Source organism: Sinocyclocheilus grahami, unplaced genomic scaffold (assembly GCF_001515645.1).
Source record: "Sinocyclocheilus grahami isolate Dianchi unplaced genomic scaffold, SAMN03320097.WGS_v1.1 scaffold876.1, whole genome shotgun sequence".
Classification (NCBI taxonomy): domain Eukaryota; kingdom Metazoa; phylum Chordata; class Actinopteri; order Cypriniformes; family Cyprinidae; genus Sinocyclocheilus; species Sinocyclocheilus grahami.
Window position 1 is genome coordinate 238,119 of NW_015506055.1, and position 22,981 is coordinate 261,099.

Here is a 22,981-nt window from a genome sequence, read left to right on the forward strand (position 1 = left end):
TTGAGAAGAATTCCAATGCCTCCCTGCCCTTAGGGTCTTCTGAACAAAGAGAGCTTTCACATTTTAGCAAGGAAAAAAGTGTGCAGTAGGTCACGGCCCAGGGTTGTGTTACCTGTATCCTAGTAATGCACCTTTAACTGCATTGTCGTGATCATAAAAAACTAAGCCAAACTTGACTGGAACAGATAAAAAAAAGAGGAAAATGTTTGTGAAGACTAACAAATCAGACATTTTTCATTTATATATTTATTAAAATACAACAATAACAAACATTTTTTTCTCTTGACAAACTTTAAAGATGGAGAGAAATAATAACGATTATATACTTGTACAAAGAAGAAATCTAACAATGTCAAGCACAACAATCACCACTAAGCCACAACGTTACTTAATTCGAAAGATTAACACAAGCACAATAAATGCACATTACTTAAAATATATTCAACAATTTGTTGAGAAAATGAGATTTTATTTTTTTTTCCCTCTCAAAGAAAACACTTAATGTTTGCTTAAATGGACAATAAATCATTTCCTGAATAATTTCAGTACCCTCTGTTTAGTCTTTTTCCGGATGACATCAAGGTTTAAATACATTTCAAGGAATCCTATTCAACACAATAACACTCTGACTTTATCAAAGTAGAGCATCAACCGGTAAATCACCCAACAGCACTTATGAACATGTATGCACACAGATGTCACACATCTGTCTGCAAAGTACATAATGCACCTAAACGCTATTCTTTCTTCCATGATTCCTGTACAACACATTGGGAGATCAGAGGATTTCAAAAGGCATGCAAAGAGCTCCTCAAGCGCATCACACTGACCTCCGGCGAACTGAAAGTACTGTACATGATCTGGCTTTCACAAAGCCCATTGTGACATTTCCCTTCTCCAGGCCCTTCTCCATATCCTATGAGCATCTGACGTATAAAAAAAATACATGGTTAACCTTACAAAAACCTGCCAGCAGTACAAGCCCCACCTTTCAAACACAGAGGTAAGAGCATTTACTTTCCCGTTCCCACTTCTGAAAAAATATTTGGTAGCAAAATAGAGTCTACAGTACAAATGACATGAATTTCAGAAAATAGGCATGCATAATTAATTTATTAAACATATTTACAAGTTCAGCTGAGAAAAGATCACAACCCTGAGTGGTCCAACACTGGACAACCCACTTGCTCAACAATACGGACGAACGCCTGTCTCCAATACACTATTTACAAACTCTGTTCTGAAAGTTGCTACGAAGGCACACTCACTCAGTTTTGTTTCTGGAGGATGAGAGGACATGAAGACCCGCAGGTGTGTGTGCATACGGTATGCACAGACACAACCGCTACTGTGAGATATGAAGTGCCAACTTCTTAGTGCGCAAAATGATGTAATGCCCAGTTTTTTAAATCTACCACAACACACAGAGAAACTTTTTCTCCAAAGCGGACAATTGAGAGACCTCACCAGACCTCGAAGAGCTCCTCACCCACTCGCTAAAGACACTGAGCGAATAACAATGAAAGCACGACACAACACATGGAGTTATAAGAGTGATGAATCCTATAAAATCAATAATTCACATTCATTCACACAGAGCAGATGGCCGGTTCACTGCAGACAAAGATCAAATCAACACTAGACCAGATACTACAAAACGCTCACTGAGGACTGCTGGCACAGTTATAACATCCTGAAATAATGTCCACATACATGCTTAGCTTGATAAGAGATGAAAAAAAAACACTACAACTGGAAAACTGCTGTAGGAAGAGTATCAGGCTCTCAGCATCTGTTCAATGAGGCCCTAACATTTCAACGTAACATAACAGAGATATTGTGAAGCATAGATAACACTTTCACAAGGGTTACATAAACTGTTATGTGCGTATCTGAAGTTTGTTACATAGTATTCTGTGTAGTGAATTTTAAAAAGGTGAATTGCTAATGTACGTGTATTTTTTTGTTCTATAAAGAACATTTCACTGCCTAGGGCAAAACAGGATATGGAAATTCAATGTTGTGGGGAAACTCGAAATGAAAAAATTTTAACTTTGGTTCTCAATGTTGCTAAAAAAAAAAAAGTGTCAGATTTTAGGAGGAAGTTTAAGAACTCTTGATATGTACTACAAAACATTATGGACCAAGTTTTCATTATGACAAAACCAAAAAAGAACAAAAATACAGTTTAACTGATATTTGAAAAACTTCATATTTTCACTTTTCAAAAAAGCACTTTTTTCATGTCTAAAAAAAATAATCAAGCCTTTCATATACCTGTTATGGTAAACATGTACCTAACACAGCAACATAAAAGACAGGACAGAGGAGAGATCTTACATATACATGCTATATAACAACATATAACATAAATGGCAATATTTTATATCAATAATGGCATAACAACAACATAAAAAAACAAACATATACATATACTGTAATACACTCCTCCAACATGAGACAAACACGTGTGCTACGTGTGTGAGTCTGTGGAACGCAATAGGTTGGTGGGTATGAAGGTTTTCAGCCTTACACTCCTGAAATAACTTGATTTGTTTTCCAGATCTTGTGGTTTGTATATGATGTATATGTCTAGGGAGCATTTTTCCTATGACACACTGGAGCAGCGAATGGAGGGGGAGCCCATCTGAGTGAGCACTTTGTCCAGCCACTGAAGAGGACCGTTCAGGTGCAGTTCTATCCAGCAGGGGGTGCTAGTCACTGTCTGCCGCCTGACAGCATTAAAAAGAGAGAGAAATAAAGAGAGTTAAGAAAGAAAAGAGATTAAACAAACTCACAGTATTCAGACATTTATGCAACACTTCAATATGTGAATTTAACTGCATCAGATCACTGTTTCCAATATTTGTCTCAGCAGATCCCTTGTATGCATATGCACTTCATATCGCATTTCTTTAGCAATGAGCAATTTTAGTGATTGGCACTTGAATATCATTGCACATTATCTGTTGCATGCCTTTGTTTAGATCACAAATATTTTGAGACCACGAAAACATTTTTTTTTTGGAAAGTGTGTTCTTGCATTTAATTGTCAACTGTGCTACAATTTAAAACTTACCAACCCTCTTTTGAAATATTTTGCTTATCATTCTATATAACAAATGCCACTTGTTTAGATATTTCATTATTATCTAATGCAATGAAATTGGAACATGGTATGATTTACCTTCTTTAGTTGAACATAAAAGAAGATATTTTGAGAAATGTCTAGAAGTTTGTTTGTTTTGTCCATAAAATACACGTCAGTGGTCACCAAAATATCTTCTTTTGTGGTAAAATAAAAAGTCATACAGGTTTAGAACAACATGAGGCTGAGTAGATAACACAATTTTTAATTGTGGGTGAACTACCCCTTTAAGTTTCCACCATGCAATCAAGCAAAAAAAAAAAAATATATATATATATACAAAAAAAAAAAAAAAAATATATATATATATATATATATATATATATATATATTCGCTTTATATTTTATACCCTTTTCATTACAGCTCTATCTAACAATGATTTGTCAGCCCAGTTTTCTTTCTTTGCAACTTCTTGTATTGATCGTTTGACTGTCTCTCCTTCTTCGACACGAGTTTCTCAGTAAATGAATAGACCTCTGACTGTTTATAAGGGCAGTGCTGAAATACAGTATAAGCACAGGCCGCAGTCTCCACTAGCCTACATAGTGTATTAAGAGAGAAAAAGATGGAGTAGTGGAAAGAGAGAAAGCAGGAGAGTAGGAGTCAAAACGGGAGCGAGGAAGGCTTTTTCTAAACTCAAAAGTTGCCTCTTCTATGCAGATACTGTGAAATGATTAGTACATTTAATGTCAAGTTTTAAAAGACAAAAGTTAAAAAAAAAAATGAGCAGAGGTCAAATCAAGTGTCATTATCAACCAAGTAATCTGGGTCAGCTTAGGTGACAGACAACTGAAAGAATATAAAGCTGAATTCAGACAAAGGCACTGTGCTGTTCTACGTCATGATGTTCACTGACGTGATTGTAAATACAGGGTCCAACCAACCAAAGTGCTCAAATGGCATTTTTAAACTGCAACAGGGACAGTTTGTCAGCACCTAAAGAGGTGGATCTGAAGTTGGGGAGACGTGGAGGGGCGTGAGAGAGAGTGGGTGTCTGGCGAAACTCGACACAGCTCAGATTGTGTCTCCACACGCCAAGCTGTCTGAAAACCACAGTCTCACTCTCGCTCACACCAGTCTTACTCTTTCCTACTTTCTTCTCAAGCTTTCGTTGCAGATGTCCCTGGTCACCACAACTGCTTCTGATTAGGGTCTTGGTTCCTTGGGCTCAAACAATGAAGTTACTCAAAAGTGCAAGAGGGGGAGAAAAAGAGAGAGAGAGAGAGAGAGAGAGACCAGGAAACTCTGATGTTTTGAAGCGCACCATGTGTGAGTTTGTTTGGTGTGGAATGATTTGCCAGCGCAGACCCAACAGTTTATATGAAGGACACGCTAAACTGGCTGTGTTCCTGCGTCAGAGCTCTTCAGCAGAGCAAGCCAGACCAGGAAAAACACCGGCAAACCACAGCCTGTCAGACCCTGCCTTGACCCCGCAGGCCTGTCTATACTTAAATAGCCTTAAAACGACACTCCCTCCTATTGTTCTATGGAGCGGTAAAATGGTTTGGGCTTCCTTTATTAGCAACTACTATTTATATCTGCTGATATTAGAGATTTTTTACTTTATCGCTTTAGTCGATATTAGATATTAGGGATGCAAAATATTATTCAAATATTGGCCGATACCAAAAAGCTGATTATTTTCAGCTAATCATTTTCAGTTTAATACATTTGAGATAATCAACTGTTATGGATGATATTAGAATTCTATACTATTTTGTCAAAATAATAAAAAAAAATTATTAAAAAAAACCCTGAAACCTAAAATCGATCAATTAAATGAACATGTATTTTAAAATTTCCAACTGATACCAATAAATTAAAAAAATCTCTTAATACTGGCTGATGACAAATATGGTGGTTATATATTGTGCAGCCTTATTGGATCTATATCAGTCAATACTGGATATTTAATTGCGCATGTTTATTTAACCTATTTTTACACGTAGATTACCTTTGCCATCAACTAACACTCACTTAAAAGTTCATCTTTAAAAACAAATTCATTTTAATAACACTTTTAATTGTTTTTTAGCATCTTTAGTGAATCTCTTATTATAAATATTCAGTACTGACCAATATCTTAATATTTAACATTTCTATTATGGTTTCTCTTTATGGTCTATTTGATTAAAATCAAGACATTAAAATAAATCTAAATGTAAGAAGCTGTAATGTTTTTACGTCATTGAGTATTCATAATCCCTTTTCTACAAAAAGCTGATTATGACAATCAAACTCAAAGAATTTAACAGGAAGTGCGGGTGGCTTCTGTGGTTTTGGGTAACACCACTTCACAAGTGATTCAAAAGACTTTGAGCGAGTCAAATGAAGGCCACATTCCAAGAGTGGCAAACGAGCTGATAGATATGGAAAGAGTGAAGTGATTGCAGTAATTGTACCTGTACTCGGCTCCCCAGCCCTTCACGAAGCTCATGCGAATGGTGCACATGCGGGTGAGCTGGTACACGGCCTCAAAGCCCTGATTCACAGACTGGGCTAAAAGAGCTGCAAACTCCTGGTTATTAAAGATCTTCAGATTACAGCCTGGATGGACACAAAGCAAAGCAGTTTGAAACACAGTTCATAAACTCAAAGACAAATTGATTTAGCTGAACGTCATGCAACTATCAAGAAGGAAGCTCTGCTTTAATTATTTTTAGTACAGCTATTCAGTAGCTCAGTTGTTGAACTCTCTCTTAATGAGGGCTATTTGTTGAGGGTCTCTTGTTTTATCTTACCAGGTGGGATCTTGCAAACAGTGGCGGGGTGCCAGCCGTAACGTTGGTTACAGTTGGGACTCTGAACAAAAATGGCACTGTCACTTAGACACTCTGCAAACACCTCACCTCCAATGTAGTACAAACGCACACCCCGGCCTGCAAAAACAAATGGTTGGCACATAAAAAAATAAATAATAAAATATTTATCTTTAAATGATGTTGTCTAATGAATGAGTGATTTAGAACGATGGTGTGTGTACCAATGTGTCTGCGTGTGAGCTCCACAGCAGCGTTGCGATTCACGTTGGACAGCAGGCCTAGGCAGAAGCGCTCAGAGTTGGATGGGTCTGTGAAGCCGTCTACTGTTAAAGAGGGCTGAGAGGCATGGAAAGTTTCACCGACTCTCTGGTTCAGCTCATAGTAGGAAATAGAGCACCAGAACGCTGGTTCACAGTATGTCACCGGCTGTAGATCTGAAAGAAAGCGGAAAAAAGAACAATAAAAGGAGAGAATCTGAAAGGCACAGACATGCACAGAAATAGGCGGTGAAAAAGAAAAAGAAAAAAAGACAGGAAAAAGAAAAACAAACAAATGGGTGCGGATAACCAAAGAGACAGAGCATGGGGGCTGGGAACTGACGACACTGTGATGTCAAGAGTAAACGTTACTTCCCAGAAATAAAGGCTGAATCGGGAAATACCATCATCACTTGGACGCAAAACTGTAGAAAATTACAGGCTTATGGCATTGACACATACGCACACACCACTGTTGCGGAGAAGAGAAATCCCTGTGGGATCTGAGCGCTTGTCTGAAAAAGCACGATCTGATACAAAAGGAACTGCGGGCCCTCCTTTGCTAAGATGGTAACTGACAGGATGTTTAGTGTGGGTGGTTTTCATCCAAGTTGTTTTGGGGACATACAAACAATTCTTTCAGCAATCCATTTCCTCTGAGAGACTAAAAACACATTTCTACCAACACTCTACTAAACGTGTATTTTAATTTCACACTGTTATATGAACAATCAGGTGTGCACTGATTTAGGTTTCACGAGCTTTAAAATACATGTAATACAGTAAAAGTCCTTTAGTTAGACATAAGGAACATAATGACTACAATAAGTGAATAAGAACTACTTTAACTGACTCAGTCAGAGAGTGAGTCATTAGACTGATTCAAACTGTTAACTCATCAGTTCAAGACTGTTTTGTCCGATTCATTAAAAAAAGAACTAGTTCATACGAGTCATTTATTCACGACATTCTACACCGTCTGTGCTGCATGTTTGTGTTTTCGCAAGGTATGTAGTTTATTTATTGTCTTTGTATCAGTTTGCATTTTTGTTGTTGTTGTTGTTGTCGTCATCATGGCTCTGTAGATTCAGCAGCAATGCAGCTCTGTTGGATAGTAGTGTATGAAACATTACGTATTTTAGCAGTGTTCTGTTGTACCAGCATCTGAATCATGAGGAAGAACTGTTAATGCAACCGAATGTCAGGAAGACTTGGAAGATGTCCCACAAATAGTGGCTCCCAGGATTTGGATATTCAAGCATGAATGTCTTTTCATTAATAACAAAATGTCAAAGCAACTGTCATTTACTTGAAAGAAAGACAGCACAAGCAAATTCTTAAAGCAAACATGATACAAAAAGACAGTTCTTAGATTTTAAATGATAAAAAAACTTATCTTGTTTAAACTTGCCACAATACACCAATATTTAAAAGCGAGACCCACATCTGAAAAAAGTTAGCTTGCCAGTGAGGGAGTTTTTTTAGATTCCATAAAAAACTATAGATATGTATACGTAGATGCCTCGTTAGTTGTTTCTATGGGCCGCTATACATAAGCCGTCCTCCATATTGTAGTGGTCAACTTCACGTCATTCACCATAGTAATCATTGAATATTCGAAAGATGCCACAATCCTGCACAGAACGGCTCTGTGAGAACCTACAGTATGGTGAATGACATCAAGCGGCATCTACGTGCCTGGAGCCGTCGAATGGGGCATCTATACATATCTAGGAGTTAAACACCCTAATCTGTAGGAAGATCAACAAGAAGGTATTTTTGTACGCTATTGGCCAGTTGTGGTTACTAACTTACTCCATCTCCCTAAACTTGTATTTTGAGTGTGATTCATTGCAGAAAACACGCAAGTTAAAGATGAATTTAACTTGAATTTCATTTGTTGTTGTTTTTTAAAATTTCTATATATTGTGATGATAGCGTCTATATCTTTTTGCCTTGCAAATCATTATTTCACAGAAATCTGACATCATGACAGCCCTGATAAAGACAAAAATAATCTGGACTCCACCTGATGGTCAAATGTTAGTAAATCATGTTCATAGTTAACATGATGAACTGCACTTGTGATTACTCTGCTAGAACACTTCCGTGAATTCACATGCAAATGATACACACACAAGCAAAGAGTTACCTAAATTGTTGTGGGCAGGAGAAACAGGGTTCGGTGACAGATTTGGAGAGCCTGAAAAGAAAAGGACAGATCAATGATTTAACGGTGTATGAATGTACACAGGGAATTTTGATTAAATCACTTTTGATTAGATTTCCAATAATTCAAGGGTGCAGAGTCAATTATTCCACTTCCATTCCACTCCATCACATTTACCACGTGTTTGTCTCATTTGTTAAATTTTGTAGGTTTTCATCCCTAAACGTTCTTCTGCATAGATCCATTTCCCTACACCACTGATTGAGTATAAGAAAGAAACTCAAAAACAATGTGGAAAAGTATGGAACTGAAATGCCACCAACAAACCTGGAACTACTTCATAGCCGTGCAGTTATAGAAAATTCAACATGTCAACCAATCAAAGAACGCAACATCACGGTGGTATAACAGGCATCACCTGTGTCCATACTGCGGTTCATCTGATGATCACTGGTCTCTCCATCCTCACTGATGTAGCCTGGAGGGGGCGTCTCTGTAACACACACAAACACGCAGGTTAGCCTGCATACACACAATTCATACACACTTGTTACACAGTGACCCAGCTGATGGATGAAGGATTAGGAACACATCCGGCAAAATCTAGCAGGTGCAGCAGAGACAATGACTCACAAGGATTTTATTTTTCCCCCTCAGATTAAGACACCTGATTTAGAAAACTGTGGTCAGCTCAGTTCAGCAGCAGGATATGAAACAATACACACCGCTCTATTAAAGTAACAGACTGCCTCTCTAAAGCAAATACCATTCTGAAGGAACTAATCCCGGCCAAAGCCACTCCATACATACTCCATGGGATAATCTTCCCCTTATGTAGCCAAAAGCAGTTTTGTGTCTGCCTGATGCAACAACAGTTAAATGTCTCTTGATTAATCCTACAATTATAATAAATGACAGAACCATAGCAGTCATTTGTGTACTGGTCAGAAAAGAAGAAAACAGGCCTGTAAGTGGGATTAACATGAGTAACTAGTAAATGCTGTGATTGTTTATGCCCTTTTCTCTTTCGAGTTCCTTGTGTGTACAACTGAGGTTTCACATGTACTCTGTGTGTGTCTAAGGAAATGAGTGTGTGCCATTATTCTGGTCTTCAGTGTCACATGATTCTTCAGAAATCATTCAATGCTAACAATGTTGTTGAAAACAGTTGTGCTGCTTAATATTTCAGTAGAAACATGGATTAGTTTTTTTCAGGATTCTTTGATTCATAGAAGATCAAAAGAACAGCATTTATTTGAAATAGTCATCTTTTGTAACATTATAAATTAAACATTAAGTCCTTCCTTTCACTTTAATGCATCCTTGCTGAAAATTTTAATTTCTTTCAAAAGAAAGAAAAATGTTACTGACCCTAAACTTCTGAATGTTGGGTGTATATATAAGAGGTCAGAAATTCATATGACAACTTTATTTATAATGTAGACGTTGGACAAAATTCAATGACTGCCTTCTGACCTGTCAATCAACCACTGAGACAAAACAAGAGTTTTAAACTTTGCAGTTTAAATGCAATTTTAAAAGAAAATAACAATCCAATAACAACATTTGCAAAAGCACAAAACTACAACTAAAGCACATCCAAAGTTAAGTTACAGTTATAAATAAATACAGGTATAAATATCTAAAATAATTCTGCTTGAAAAATTATATTTATACATAATTACAATTCTGATTTATTTTTAATGAACATGATTTTTTCTCCATACGTTTACTTTTCTTTATTGGTGCTTCATCAGCAGTGTAACACAATGACGTAGTGATTGCTTCTGCCTGAATGGAGGCCAGTGGACAGGGCTGTTGCTGTATCTGTGTGTTTGGTCTCTTTCCTCCTCCTACATCCTTCCAGTAAAGTGATCCACCCACTGCCCACTAGACCACTGGGACTACAGCTACAGACTAAACTTACTCTATTAAACCTGGAAAACACTTCAGATTGTGCCTCTTTGTGGCAGATGATGACGATATATTAATTTAGAGGCCACTTGACATTATTTGGTTTGTTTTTTCTGTGGTATCTCAGGGCAAATCTGTTTTTATAACACTACGAACCTCAACTCCAAGAGTCTTCTCCTTACTACTGTGTATTTGTCACCTACCTGGTATGTAGTTGCTCTGGGGTTCAATGCCGGCAGGGAAAATTGTGTTTTCTGGGATGGAGTGACTGTAGTCATCCAGAGGAGGAAACTCACTGGGGATTTCAGTGTGACGAGGCACCAGCACTGGAGGAAGAACTTCAGAGATGGAGAGAAAGTGAAAAAGAATTAGAAAGAAGAAGAGAAAAAACATGAAACCTAAATTACAACATAAACAAAATGTATATACTGATGCACAACTGGCACAACATACTGCAGATACTTGTATACTACTATTAATGCTAAATAAGGCTGTGCGACATGGACAAGATCAATGCTATTTTGATTTTAATCAATTTTGACACAATATTTCCTTACACTTTTACATTCATAAATGTTATATTCATAAATGTGTTCTGCTTGACTATCTGAAGTAGTGTTATAGTATTTCACTTGTTTTGTGACAAAACATTTTAGATAGCAGTTAAATTTCACAATTCTCAATTACAATTTTGATACCACAGCAAAAACTACTAGCCTAACACCTAGTAAGAAAATAAGAACAACTAAACAAATTACAAGTAATAACATAAATAAACACAATAGAACAAAGATACAAATGAATAAAACAGATTGGCCAGCTATCCAGTGCATTGTGATTGGCCGAATACCTCAAGCGTGTGACAGAAATGTTACGCCCCTTACCATACTGTGATGCCGTGTCCCGGCCGGAGCGACGAGACAAAACCAATAAAACCCATTACAAAAGAGGTATTTGTTGCATCCAGTGGGGACATAATTACGGATTATAATGACTTATACTGTCTTTTTACGCGTTGCGTTGCATCGCGCCGCGTAAACATAAAACCTGCATGCAAAAATGTCTGCATTTGTGATCGGAGAAATGACAAACAACAAGACCTACTCTACACTGCTCAAAACTCGCGTTTGAATCGTCAGTGGCAAATCCTTTAAATATGTAAACGTACTTACACTCTGTGAGTCAGAATAGCCGGCATTGTAGTCTACTCTACCAGGATCAGGAAACAGTCCTCCATAAAATGTGCTGCACACATTTGAACAAATTTGGGTTGAACTGTTCTGGAACAGTGTTGTAAATACAACTTAACCACTGATTTCTAGTCGTGTCCTCTTTTGGAAGGCCAAACAAAGTAGTTTCGCTTTCACAACGAAACACAGCGTCACACAGGGTGGGCTTGAGTGAGCGGTGGCCAGCGGGCTAGAGTGAGGAACGGCCGGTGGATTCGACGGAGGAGCGGCCGGTGGGCTTGCGGCAACCACATGTGATGACCCTGTGCTGGACTCCGCTTCGTCCACGGTGAAAGCTGATCCGGCGATCCACAGCGCGAAGTTGATGTATTTCCTCAGCGACCAGCACGGATCAGCTCTAGGCATGACGAAGCGGATATCGTCCTCTTTTGGAAGGCCAAACAAAGTCGTCTTGCTTTCACAACAAAACACACAGCACCTTCACGACATGGCAGCGGCGGCAACAAAAATAATACAGCGAGAATAAAAGTTACGCCTTCTTTCTTTGTGTGAACATTTGGACGGCATTATGCAAATCTTGTGTTAGAACGAGCCGTTTTAGGTAGGTGTGGTTGACTCTTAACTTTTATAAAGAATATCTCTTTGGATTTGAGACAATGTAAAACAACATTGCATAGTCTTCATTGTATAAATTAGTTTAGATTAATCCTTATTAAAGTTATCAAGAATGATTCGCGAACATAGATGCATTTAGGCAGATCGGGGATCAGCGCATTCCCTTCAAAAGCGAAAGTAAAGTTAATCCTCTACGTCTTCAGCGGCTCAGATGTCGGGAGTAAATGACGACTGCTATGTTCATTATTACATCCTACAACAAAACACCTCAATCACTTAATCGGAGACATTCTTGTCTTCCCCTGCACCGGAGTCAACATAATGGCGGACAGCTCACAGCTCACTCAAGGCGGGTCTAAGGTAAGACGACCTTGTCAATCAACTATCGTGGGAGGGGACTGTGCAGAACTACGTCCAAAAAAAAGTGCATTCTCAAAATCTAATGTGACCACCCCTTAATTCATATTTTCATTAAAACATGTTTGTGATCATATAATAATTGTCAGACCCCCCCCCCCGCAGTACTGCGATCAACCCCAGGTCTAAACAAATGATACTGTCTGATAGTGTGCTTGGTGCTTTCATAAATATCAGGCTGCATTACCTGGTGTCTCGACTCGCTGGTAATGGTAGGGATTGACGCAGACCTCATCCTTTTTCATGTGAAAGGCAAATTCACAGAGTTCAATGGCTCTGAGCTCATGATGAGACTGCAGGTCAGGCCAGCGCCAAAGACGACAGTAGATCACATGAGGGAGTCCTTTTCTGTGAGATACTTGCAACCGACCATCTAGTGATCTGAGAGAAAGATAGAAAAAGAATAGGCATTAATAATGGTGAGTGCAGCAGAAACAATCCCAGCAGCTCATTCTTAAAAATCTAAAGCAGAAATACAGAGGAAATGTTATTATTGCTTGAGTAAGAAACATTGTGTAAAATCTTAAATTACCACAATATAAACACTCACTGATCAAAGATTTGCAGGGACAACGCCAAGGTATTATGTGAGACCGCAGATTAAGTAAAAGTGGCCCAATTTCCTGTTAATGTGGTGCTTTCGGTTACACGTCACATGCGATGTGAATGAGGTGAAGAAAGAGGAAGAGGAAGTAAAAAAAAAACTGTATTTCAAAACAATGTGTGTGAGTGTGTGTGTGAGTGTGTGTGTGTTTAGGGGGGTTGACTGTGCTCTAGTTTAACAACAGCTTCATCTGATACAGCCAAAGGAAAGCAATAGTAGACTCACACACACACAAATGTAGTGCAGGCCATATAATGCAAATCCCAAAAGCTCTTTAAAGCATGTCTGTCAGACCCCCTCCCCTTTTTACACCCACCGATCCCGGCCCAGACAGCGGCACGGGCCAGGCTGGCCTGCCCGAGGTCTTCTGTGGCTCTCCCAGCAGCTAAATATGCTTTTAATTTTTCATTGCAGCTCTTTCACTTCACAGGCAGATTGCGAGAGAGAAAATTATGCAAAATCCAGACGCCCCATGGAGAGAGTGTGTTTACAAAAAAAGAGAGAGAAAAACACCGACCAAAAAAAGAGAATATTACGCAATAAAATCTGAAGAATAAACAAGAATACTTAGGCACAAACGATTCACTTTATGGTTGCGACACAAGCTCACACGGGCCTCACACAGCAGAGCCATAAACACAGAGTCACTTCCTTCAGTTCACACATGCACGCCCCACCAGTCAAAGACACATTAAGGCTAAAGGAGACAAGAGAGAGTGGAGGAAGAAGAGAGAACTCGAACAGAACGGCAAAAACATTCCAGTACACATCGTATTTTTACCTGCTTCGCTTTTTAACTTCAGGCAAATAAACTCAAGACTTTTCTTTGGATGGCCCCATGTGGAAAAGGAAAAAGGCATAATCATCTCAGAATAATGCAGTGAAGGCCTCGAGCAAGGGAGAACAACCGCACAGTGAACTTTTTACGTCTGAGGCGAGTTGTTCACCGATCAAAAAAAAAGAGGACTTTTGCAGACACAATCGAGCACACCATCATATCAAAACACATTTTCACACCAACCTCATTCTTTACGCCTACGGTGCTTATCTCTACATTCAAGGGCTTTTAAGTGACTAAAACATTTTCATGATGACTATGGTAGCAGCCTCCTATAACAGTACAATTGTGATTGAGATCAGATCAAACACGCTGACGCAATGCACACCCCGCTCCAGTGTGATAAAAAATGGGGCCGTACAGTATGGTCCAAACCTCTCAGAGCATTCTATTATACATGACTGCTACATTGTGTGCTTGAAATATGCAACAGCAGCCAAAGTGCTAAGAGAGAGAAGGGCTGTGCACTAGGTCAGCAAAGCTCTTCAACCCTTTGAGGAATCCAGGCCATAGATACCATTCATAACACACTATTCATCCCTTATACACACTCCATAAAGCAGAGATAAGAAAAGAAATGAGAAAAGAGGTGTGAACTTTCCTTACCAGACACCTCTAAAAGGGGTCATATAATACATTTCACATCATTTTGTTTGCTGTACTGCAATAAAAAACAGATCACGATGCATTTTCCATGACCTTCCTCTCTGTGATGCTTAGAATCAAATGGGTCATTTTTTTATTTGTGTCTTGAATACTTCTATGGCTGCATTTACTCAGTCAGTGTTTGATACCAATAACAGGTCTGACTCTCCAACTGTCCTGTTCATACAACAGCTTGTATACAGTATTTAAGCCACTACTGACCTTTTTTATTTTTGTGATAGTTGTAAATAACACTGTATCTGGTGTTTAGGAATAATATCTATCCCACTTCCTCCTTATGAACGCAATGTGACTAGGTGGGCCACAGTGTTGTTACCAAAATAGGTGTCATTGTCATGTGACAATAACGGCCATGTGTTATGGCATTCAGTTTTCTGACATCAGAAATTAACGATTTTTGGATCAAAGTTCTGAAATTTGCTGTCTATAGTCTTCTTTCATAGTACACTGAACTATTTTTATGACATACACTACTGTTTTTGAAAGATCTCCTATACTTACCAAGGCTGCATTTTTTTAAATCAAATATACAGAAAAAATTGCAATATTAAGGCTGGGCGATAAAACGTTAAAAATAATTAACACTGTATTTTTCCCTCGATGGAGCGATAATAACATTAACGCCAAAAGTGGAACGAAACAGTGTTAATGTATTAAAATGCTATAGCATTGGCGCATTTGTTTTTATACTAAATGTAGGCCTATTTAGGCTGCTGTTTTTCATACAAATACCATAAAAACCATATAGTTTCATTTTACCATGGTAGTGAGGTGCTATGTGTGGTTTTACCTTCGGTTATCATGATCTAATTGTGTGATAAATCGATGGCCAATGGCTAATTTTAATAAAAGTCGAGTCGAGTCTTGACTCAAACAGTCAGAATATTTCACTTTTACCCTATAAGGATATTACAATTTTTACAGATGCTACTGTTTTTGTTAATGAACATAAATTTACATCTGCATCATGCCATCAGAGTCAGGGAACACAAACCTGCTTCATGAATTATATTTATTTCTCTAATAAGATATTTTGTTAAGGGGATAAAACTGAAAAAGGATTTACTTAAGTTTATCCATGCATAATTTGATGTAGAAAAAATATTTTATTATTATAAATGTTTTGAATATCACACCTTAGATTTGTGAAATGTTCACCTGTTTTACAAGTGTTTGTCAAAAAAAAAAAATTAATTGGCTGGTTTCTCCAACTTTAACTTTTACTTTTTACTTTTACACTTTCCGTGCTAATTATCATTAGGGGTGTGACGAGACACTTATCCCAAGAGATGAGACGAGACATGAGACTGGGTTCACGAGAACGAGACAAGATTTTTAGACTTTAAAGAAATCCTCAATTATGAAATAAATAGGGAAAAATAGTCTTTTATTCAACTGAAAAACACAAAATGCAAAAAAGTAGGTGCATTTTGAAATCAACTTGTACTTTATGAAATTAAACATCTATTTTAAAATTTTTTATGCAGTAATAAACAACATGTAAACACTGCAAAATATTTTGCCACAAACTCAACTGACAGGCAAGTAATTCCACAAAAATTCTAAATATAAATGAAAATAAATAATAAACAACATAAATATCCCTTTAAAGTGGAAGTGAAGCAGTCAGTCAAGTTTACATTATTTAGTAAACTGATTTCCACTTTAATAAAAAAATATATATAATAAACATGATTAATGTATCCATTTAAAATAATAAAGCAGTGGTTCCCAAACTGGGGGGCGCGGCAAGGCTGAGGGATAGTTAGTTAGGGCCTTGTGAAATCCGTTTAATTTTTTCTTAAATTCCATTTTTTCCATTTAAATTTTTCTGGATTCAGTTTTTTTTTTTTTTTCGTTTTAATTTTTCTCGACTCCTTTTTAATAGTCAAATTAAATATTATTGATTAAAAATCATATCTAATTAATTAAAATGATGAAACGTACATATTTTCACATCAATTTATAAAAATTTTTACAAAAATTACATGTTTAGAGCCCTATGAAATGTTTTATTTTTTCTCACCATATTATTTATATTTTTTATTGTTACCAAATTCTGTGTTTTAGCATGTCTAATTATTTGAATGCATAAAACAACTTAATTTTTTCATTTTTTTCTTAAAGTAGCCTTATGAATTTTTTTCCCCCTCAGAAATTCTGTGTTGTGTATTTACGTTTTTCTGGTTATCAGATGAAGGCATAAAACATTAATTTATAATTTATCTTTTAATTATTGAAAATTAAGCAAACAAGATCTTTTGGCAAACAAAAGGGATTTACTATTAAAATTAAAACATGGAAGAAATGTTTAGTGTGTTCCTTAAAAAATAATGTTTGTTTCATTTTAGTAGTAGTAGTAGTAGGCTATGTACATTCTACTGAAAAATAGTTATAGGCACAATGTCTTCAAATCAAACCGGACTTTTATTTTAATGGGTTGCCATGAATACATTTATAGTTCTGTGTATGAAATATGACGCTAGTTTTACTCAAATCAAACGCTACAATGCTCATGAAGTGACTCTCAGAGCAGTTCTGGAGATGTTGTTCATGTGTTTACGTTCTCATTTAGTGAGACGGCAGACACTGAAATCACCGCGAGTGTCAGGCACGCTTCAGTACGTATGTAGTAAATGAAACCACGCATCTGCGCCATTCATTAACAGAGACAGGCAGAACATGCAGGATTTATATTTAAATAGACTTTTGCAGCTTAATATTTACCGATACTAGTCCATATTGTGATTTGATTTAAGTGTAATGACCTACTTTTGATTAATTCATTCAAAATTTGACAAACTCCGTGACATTCTGTTTTTATGACTGGATAAAGACTACACTGCGTAATTTTCCCGCTTATCATGTGGCCACTTGCCTGATGTGAACATAAAATATCTTACATACCACCACTTGTGAATGAGCCAGTGTAGCCTAATGCAAATATATCTGAAAGGTCTGCACGAGGATATCGTCACGTTCTCGCGAGACCAGTCAGATCTCCTGAGACACATTGGATCTTGCGAGATCTCGTGCCACGAGATCTCGTCACACCCCTAATATCAACTGATATGAAAATTTTATTGTGATTTTATTATCTAAGCAATATTGTGAAATATTATTACAATTCAAAATAACTTTTTTCTGTTTTAACATATGCTAAAATGTAATTTATTCCTGTGATGGCAAAGCTAAATTTTCAGCAGCCATTATTTCAGTCTTCAGCGTCACATGATCCTTCAGAAATCATTCTTATACAGTGGGGCAAAAAAGTATTTAGTCAGCCACCAATTGTGCAAGTTCTCCCACTTAAAAAGATGAGAGAGGCCTGTAATTTTCATCATAGGTATACCTCAACTATGAGAGACAAAATGAGAAAAAAAATCCAGAAAATCACATTGTAGGATTTTTAAAGAATTAATTGGTAAATTCCTTGGTAAAATAAGTATTTGGTCACCTACAAACAAGCAAGATTTCTGGCTCTCACAGACCTGTAACTTCTTCTTTAAGAGGCTCCTCTGTCCTCCACTCGTTACCTGTATTAATGGCATCTGTTTGAACTCGTTATCAGTATAAAAGACACCTGTCCACAACCTCAAACAGTCACACTCCAAACTCCACCATGGCCAAGACCAAAGAGCTGCCAAAGGACACCAGAAACAAAATTGTAGACCTGCACCAGGCTGGGAAGACTGAATCTGCAATAGGTAAGCAGCTTGGTGTGAAGAAATCAACCGTGGGAGCAATTATTAGAAAATGGAAGACATACAAGACCACTGATAATCTCCCTCGATCTGGGACTCCACGCAAGATCTCACCCCGTGGGGTCAAAATGATCACAAGAACTGTGAGCAAAAATCCCAGAACCACACGGGGGGACCTAGTGAATGACCTGCAGAGAGCTGGGACCAAAGTAACAAAGGCTACCATCAGTAACACACTGCACCGCCAGGGACTCAAATCCTGCAGTGACAGACGTGTCCCCCTGCTTAAGCCAGTACATGTCCAGGCCCGTCTGAAGTTTGCTAGAGAGCATTTGGATGATCCAGAAGAGCATTGGGAGAATGTCATATGGTCAGATGAAACCAAAATAGAACTTTTTGGTAAAAACTCAACTTGACCAGAAGAGGATTGGGAGAATGTCATATGGTCAGATGAAACCAAAATATAACTTTTTGGTAAAAACTCAACTTGTCGTGTTTGGAGGAGAAAGAATGCTGAGTTGCATCCAAAGAACACCATACCTACTGTGAAGCATGGGGGTGGAAACATCATGCTTTGGGGCTGTTTTTCTGCAAAGGGACCAGGACGACTGATCTGTGTAAACGAAAGAATGAATGGGGCCATGTATCGTGAGATTTTGAGTGAAAACCTCCTTCCATCAGCAAGGGCATTGAAGATGAAACGTGGCTGGGTCTTTCAGCATGACAATGATCCCAAACCCACTGCCCGGGCAACGAAGGAGTGGCTTCGTAAGAAGCATTTCAAGGTCCTGGAGTGGCCTAGCCAGTCTCCAGATCTCAACCTCATAGAAAATCTTTGGAGGGAGTTGAAAATCCGTGTTGCCCAGCGACAGCCTCAAAACATTACTGCTCTAGAGGAGATCTGGATGGAGGAATGGGCCAAAATACCAGCAACCGTGTGTGAAAACCTTGTGAAGACTTACAGAAAACGTTTGACGTCTGTCATTGCCAACAAAGGGTATATTATAACAAAGTATTGAGATGAAATTTTGTTATTGACCAAATACTTATTTTCGACCATAATTTGCAAATAAATTCTTTAAAAATCCTACAATGTGATTTTCTGGATTTTTTTTCTCATTTTGTCTCTCATAGTTGAGGTATACCTATGATGAAAATTACAGGCCTCTCTCATCTTTTTAAGTGGGAGAACTTGCACAATTGGTGGCTGACTAAATACTTTTTTTCCCCACCGTATGTGACCCTGAACCACAAAACCAGTCATAAGGGTCAAATTTTCGAAATTGAGATTTATACATCATCTGAAAGCTGAAAAGATAAGCTTTCCATTGATGTATGGTTTGTTACAATATCTCAATATCTGAGATACAACTATTTGAATATCTGGAATTTGAGGGTGCAAAAAAATTTAAATACTGAGAAAAAAAGGGGTCAAGGGGTCATATGATGTTGCTAAAAAGAACATTATTTGGTGTAATGAAATGTGTTTATGCGGTTTAAGGTTTCAAAAAACACATTATTTTCCACATACTGTACATTATTGTTTCTCCTCTATGCCCCGCCTTTCTAAAACATGTCGATTTTTACAAAGCTCATCATTCTGAAAAGCGAGGTGTGCTGTGATTGGCCAGCTATCCAGTGCGTTGTGATTGGCCGAATACCTCAAGCGTGTGACGGAAATGTTATGTCCCTTGCCATACTGTGATGCCGTGTCCCGGCCGGAGCGACGAGACAAAAACATTAAAACCCATTATAAACAAGGCATTTGTTGCACCCAGTGGGGACATAATTACTGATTATAATGACTTGTACTGTCTTTTTACGCGTTGTGTTGCATCACGCCGCGTAAACAAAACCATGTCTGCATTTGTGATCAGAGAAATGACAAACAACAAGCGCTACTCTACACTGCTCAAAACTCACGTTTAAATCATCAGTGGCAAATCCTTTAAACATGAAAACGTACTTACAGTCAGTGAGTCAGAACAGCCGGCATTGCAGTCTACTCTCCCAGGATCAGGAAACAGTCCTCCATAAAATGTGCTGGACACTAGGGCTATGTATCACCAGCAAAGTCACGATACGATATGTATCACGATAGAAATGCCACGATACGATACGTAAGGTTGATTTATACTCGACGCGTCTGCAAGTTCGCTTAGGTGCGCGCGGCAAATATGACGTCATCGCAGTGTTGGCGGAAGTTCGCTTTGAGTGCGAGCGATGTCGTTTCGCGTTTCATTTAGTAACTTTCCGCGCAGCTCAGCTTCCGAAGATGCACGAGTTCAAAGCGACTCTAGCCGAACATGCACGTCTATGCCAGCATTTGTGTGAAACAGAAGCAGTTTGATGTTAAGTGCAGTCACACACACAGATCACGTTGCGGCCGAACTCAGACATTCAGGAACAAACTTTTTAGCGCTGCCCCGCAATTTGATCAACTACATAGCTTAATCGATCAAGAGCTACATTATCTTTCTCAACAAGGAGCTGGTAGCATCATTGTTTCTAAAGGAATTAAAGCCACAGCTTTACTGTTAATAGAGAAACGCGGCAAAACGGTGGTAATTCATACATACACAGCCTCTCTCTCTCTGTGTCGTAAATTAACAGTTGATGAATTACACTTTTCTGAGAATAGAATATTGAAGTGGAGATCGTTAAACTGCAAGCTAACCACTGTTTTCAGAAAGCAAGTGCGTTTATCCACAGTGGAGAGAGAGCGCGTGTGCACATGGTTGCCAGGTTGACAAAGACAAGTAGCACACTTAGCAGATATTTCCGTATTGCGCAAGTGTAAAGCTCTGTTTTGGGGATTACGTCTCTTTATATCAGGCAACCCAGTTGTGTTCCTCTGAGGCCAGATTAAACCTTGTTGTAGCCTATATATGCTCTATTCATTCTTTTTTAGAAACCTCGCACTTTTCTACTCAATTTTAAACGTTGTAAAATTTTAAACAAATTAAGCATGGTCCACTGCTGCACACGTCCCACAATATCGATACAGGGCCAGCTGTATCGATACTCGTATCGTCAAATCTCTGTGACGATACATCGTCGTATCGATATTTTGAACACAGCACTACTGGACACATCTGAATATTTGGGTTGAACTGTTCTGGATCAGTGTTGTAAATACAACTTAACCACTGATTTCTAGTCGTGTCCTCTTTTGGAAGGCCAAACAAAGTAGTTTCACTTTTACAATGAAACACACAGCGGGCTTGAGTGAGCGCCGGCCGGCGGGCTTGAGAACGCCGCGGCCGGCGGATTCAACGAAGGAGCAACCACATGTGACGACCCTGGGCTGGACTCCGCTTCGTCCACGGTGAAAGCTGATCCGGCGATCCACAGCGCGAAGTTGATGTATTTCCTCAGCGACCAGCACGGATCAGCTCCAGGTATGACGAAGCGGATATCGTCCTCTTTTGGAAGGCCAAACAAAGTAGTTTCGCTTTCACAACGAAACACACAGCGTCTTCATGTCATGGCGGCGGCGGCGGCAACAACAATACTACAGCGAGAATAAAAGTTACGCCTTCTTTCTTTGCGTGAACATTTGAGTGGTGTTATGCAAATCTTCCCACATCGTGATGTAGATATGTGGGGGCGTGTTAGAACGAGCCATTTTAGGTAGGCGTGGTTGACTTTTAACTTTTATAAAGAATATCTCTTTGGATTTGAGACTTTAGTCTTTGCAACTTTACAGATCTTCTTTATGCACCAAGAGCTTGTAACAACACTCCAAAGAGAAAGGAAAAATTGAAATCGCATCATATGACCCCTTTAAAGTTGTCCAAATGAAGTTCTTAGCAACGCATATTCCTAATCAAAAATTAAGTGTTAATATATTTACAGTAGGGAATTTACAAAATATCTTCATGGAACATGATCTTTACTTAATATCCTAATGATTTTTGACATAAAAGAAAAATCAATAATTTTGAACCATACAATGTATTTTTGGCTATTGCTACAAATATACCCAAGCGACTTAAGACTGGTTTTGTGCTCCAGGGCCACATATGCTAATTTGGTGCTCAAGAAACATTTATAATTGTTATCGAATTGAACTGAAAACAGTTGTGCTGAATTGACTTGAACTGAAAACAGCTGTGCTGTTTAATATTTTTGTGGAAATAAATTTTTAGGATTCTTTGATGAATAGAAAGTTTAAAAGAACAGCATGTATTAAATAAATCTGACTCTTACTGACACTTTTGATAAATTAAATGTCATTTCTGAAAAAAATAATCATACTGAAACAGAACTTTCGAACGGTAGTGTATATACAAAAAAGTATAATTTAGATAAAAAGAAATACGACAGGTAACTACAATTAGGATCATTTAAGAATCGGCAAAGTTTGCGATGAGATCAGTCCTTGGGCTCTGGCATTCATTAGATGCATCAGTCTGAAAATATTGTATCTACCTTCAGTTCTTCACTTTTCCATTACATTCCAGCACTCAGCGGAGAGAGAGCCTGTGTTTGCTGCCGCGTGGGCAGACCTCATATGAAAAGGAAGCACTGAATGACTATTGATTGACCTACAGAGGGCAAATTAGGTCAGCAGCAAGGCGCATCCAACCAACAGAAACACAGACATGCGCGCACACTCTCTCACACACACACACAGCCTGGAGGGCGGGTCTAGCACCCCCCCCCCCCCCCCCCCCCACACCCCGGGCCACC

General features: G+C 38.3%; 1 protein-coding gene across 1 annotated transcript in view; it reads right to left on the bottom strand.

Moving 5' to 3' along the window:
- Window positions 1-230: 230 nt before the first annotated feature.
- smad3a (SMAD family member 3a) overlaps window positions 231-22,981 on the bottom strand; it is a 38,082-nt gene continuing 15,331 nt past the window's right edge. Inside the window, exons 2-9 of the mRNA XM_016248319.1 lie at window positions 12,662-12,855; window positions 10,456-10,590; window positions 8,757-8,831; window positions 8,321-8,371; window positions 6,133-6,345; window positions 5,891-6,028; window positions 5,552-5,696; window positions 231-2,732 (exon numbers count right to left, since the gene is read on the bottom strand). Of these exons, the coding sequence (XP_016103805.1) occupies window positions 2,609-2,732; window positions 5,552-5,696; window positions 5,891-6,028; window positions 6,133-6,345; window positions 8,321-8,371; window positions 8,757-8,831; window positions 10,456-10,590; window positions 12,662-12,855 (1,075 nt within the window). The 3' untranslated portion in view covers window positions 231-2,608. The remainder of the gene's footprint in view (window positions 2,733-5,551; window positions 5,697-5,890; window positions 6,029-6,132; window positions 6,346-8,320; window positions 8,372-8,756; window positions 8,832-10,455; window positions 10,591-12,661; window positions 12,856-22,981) is intronic.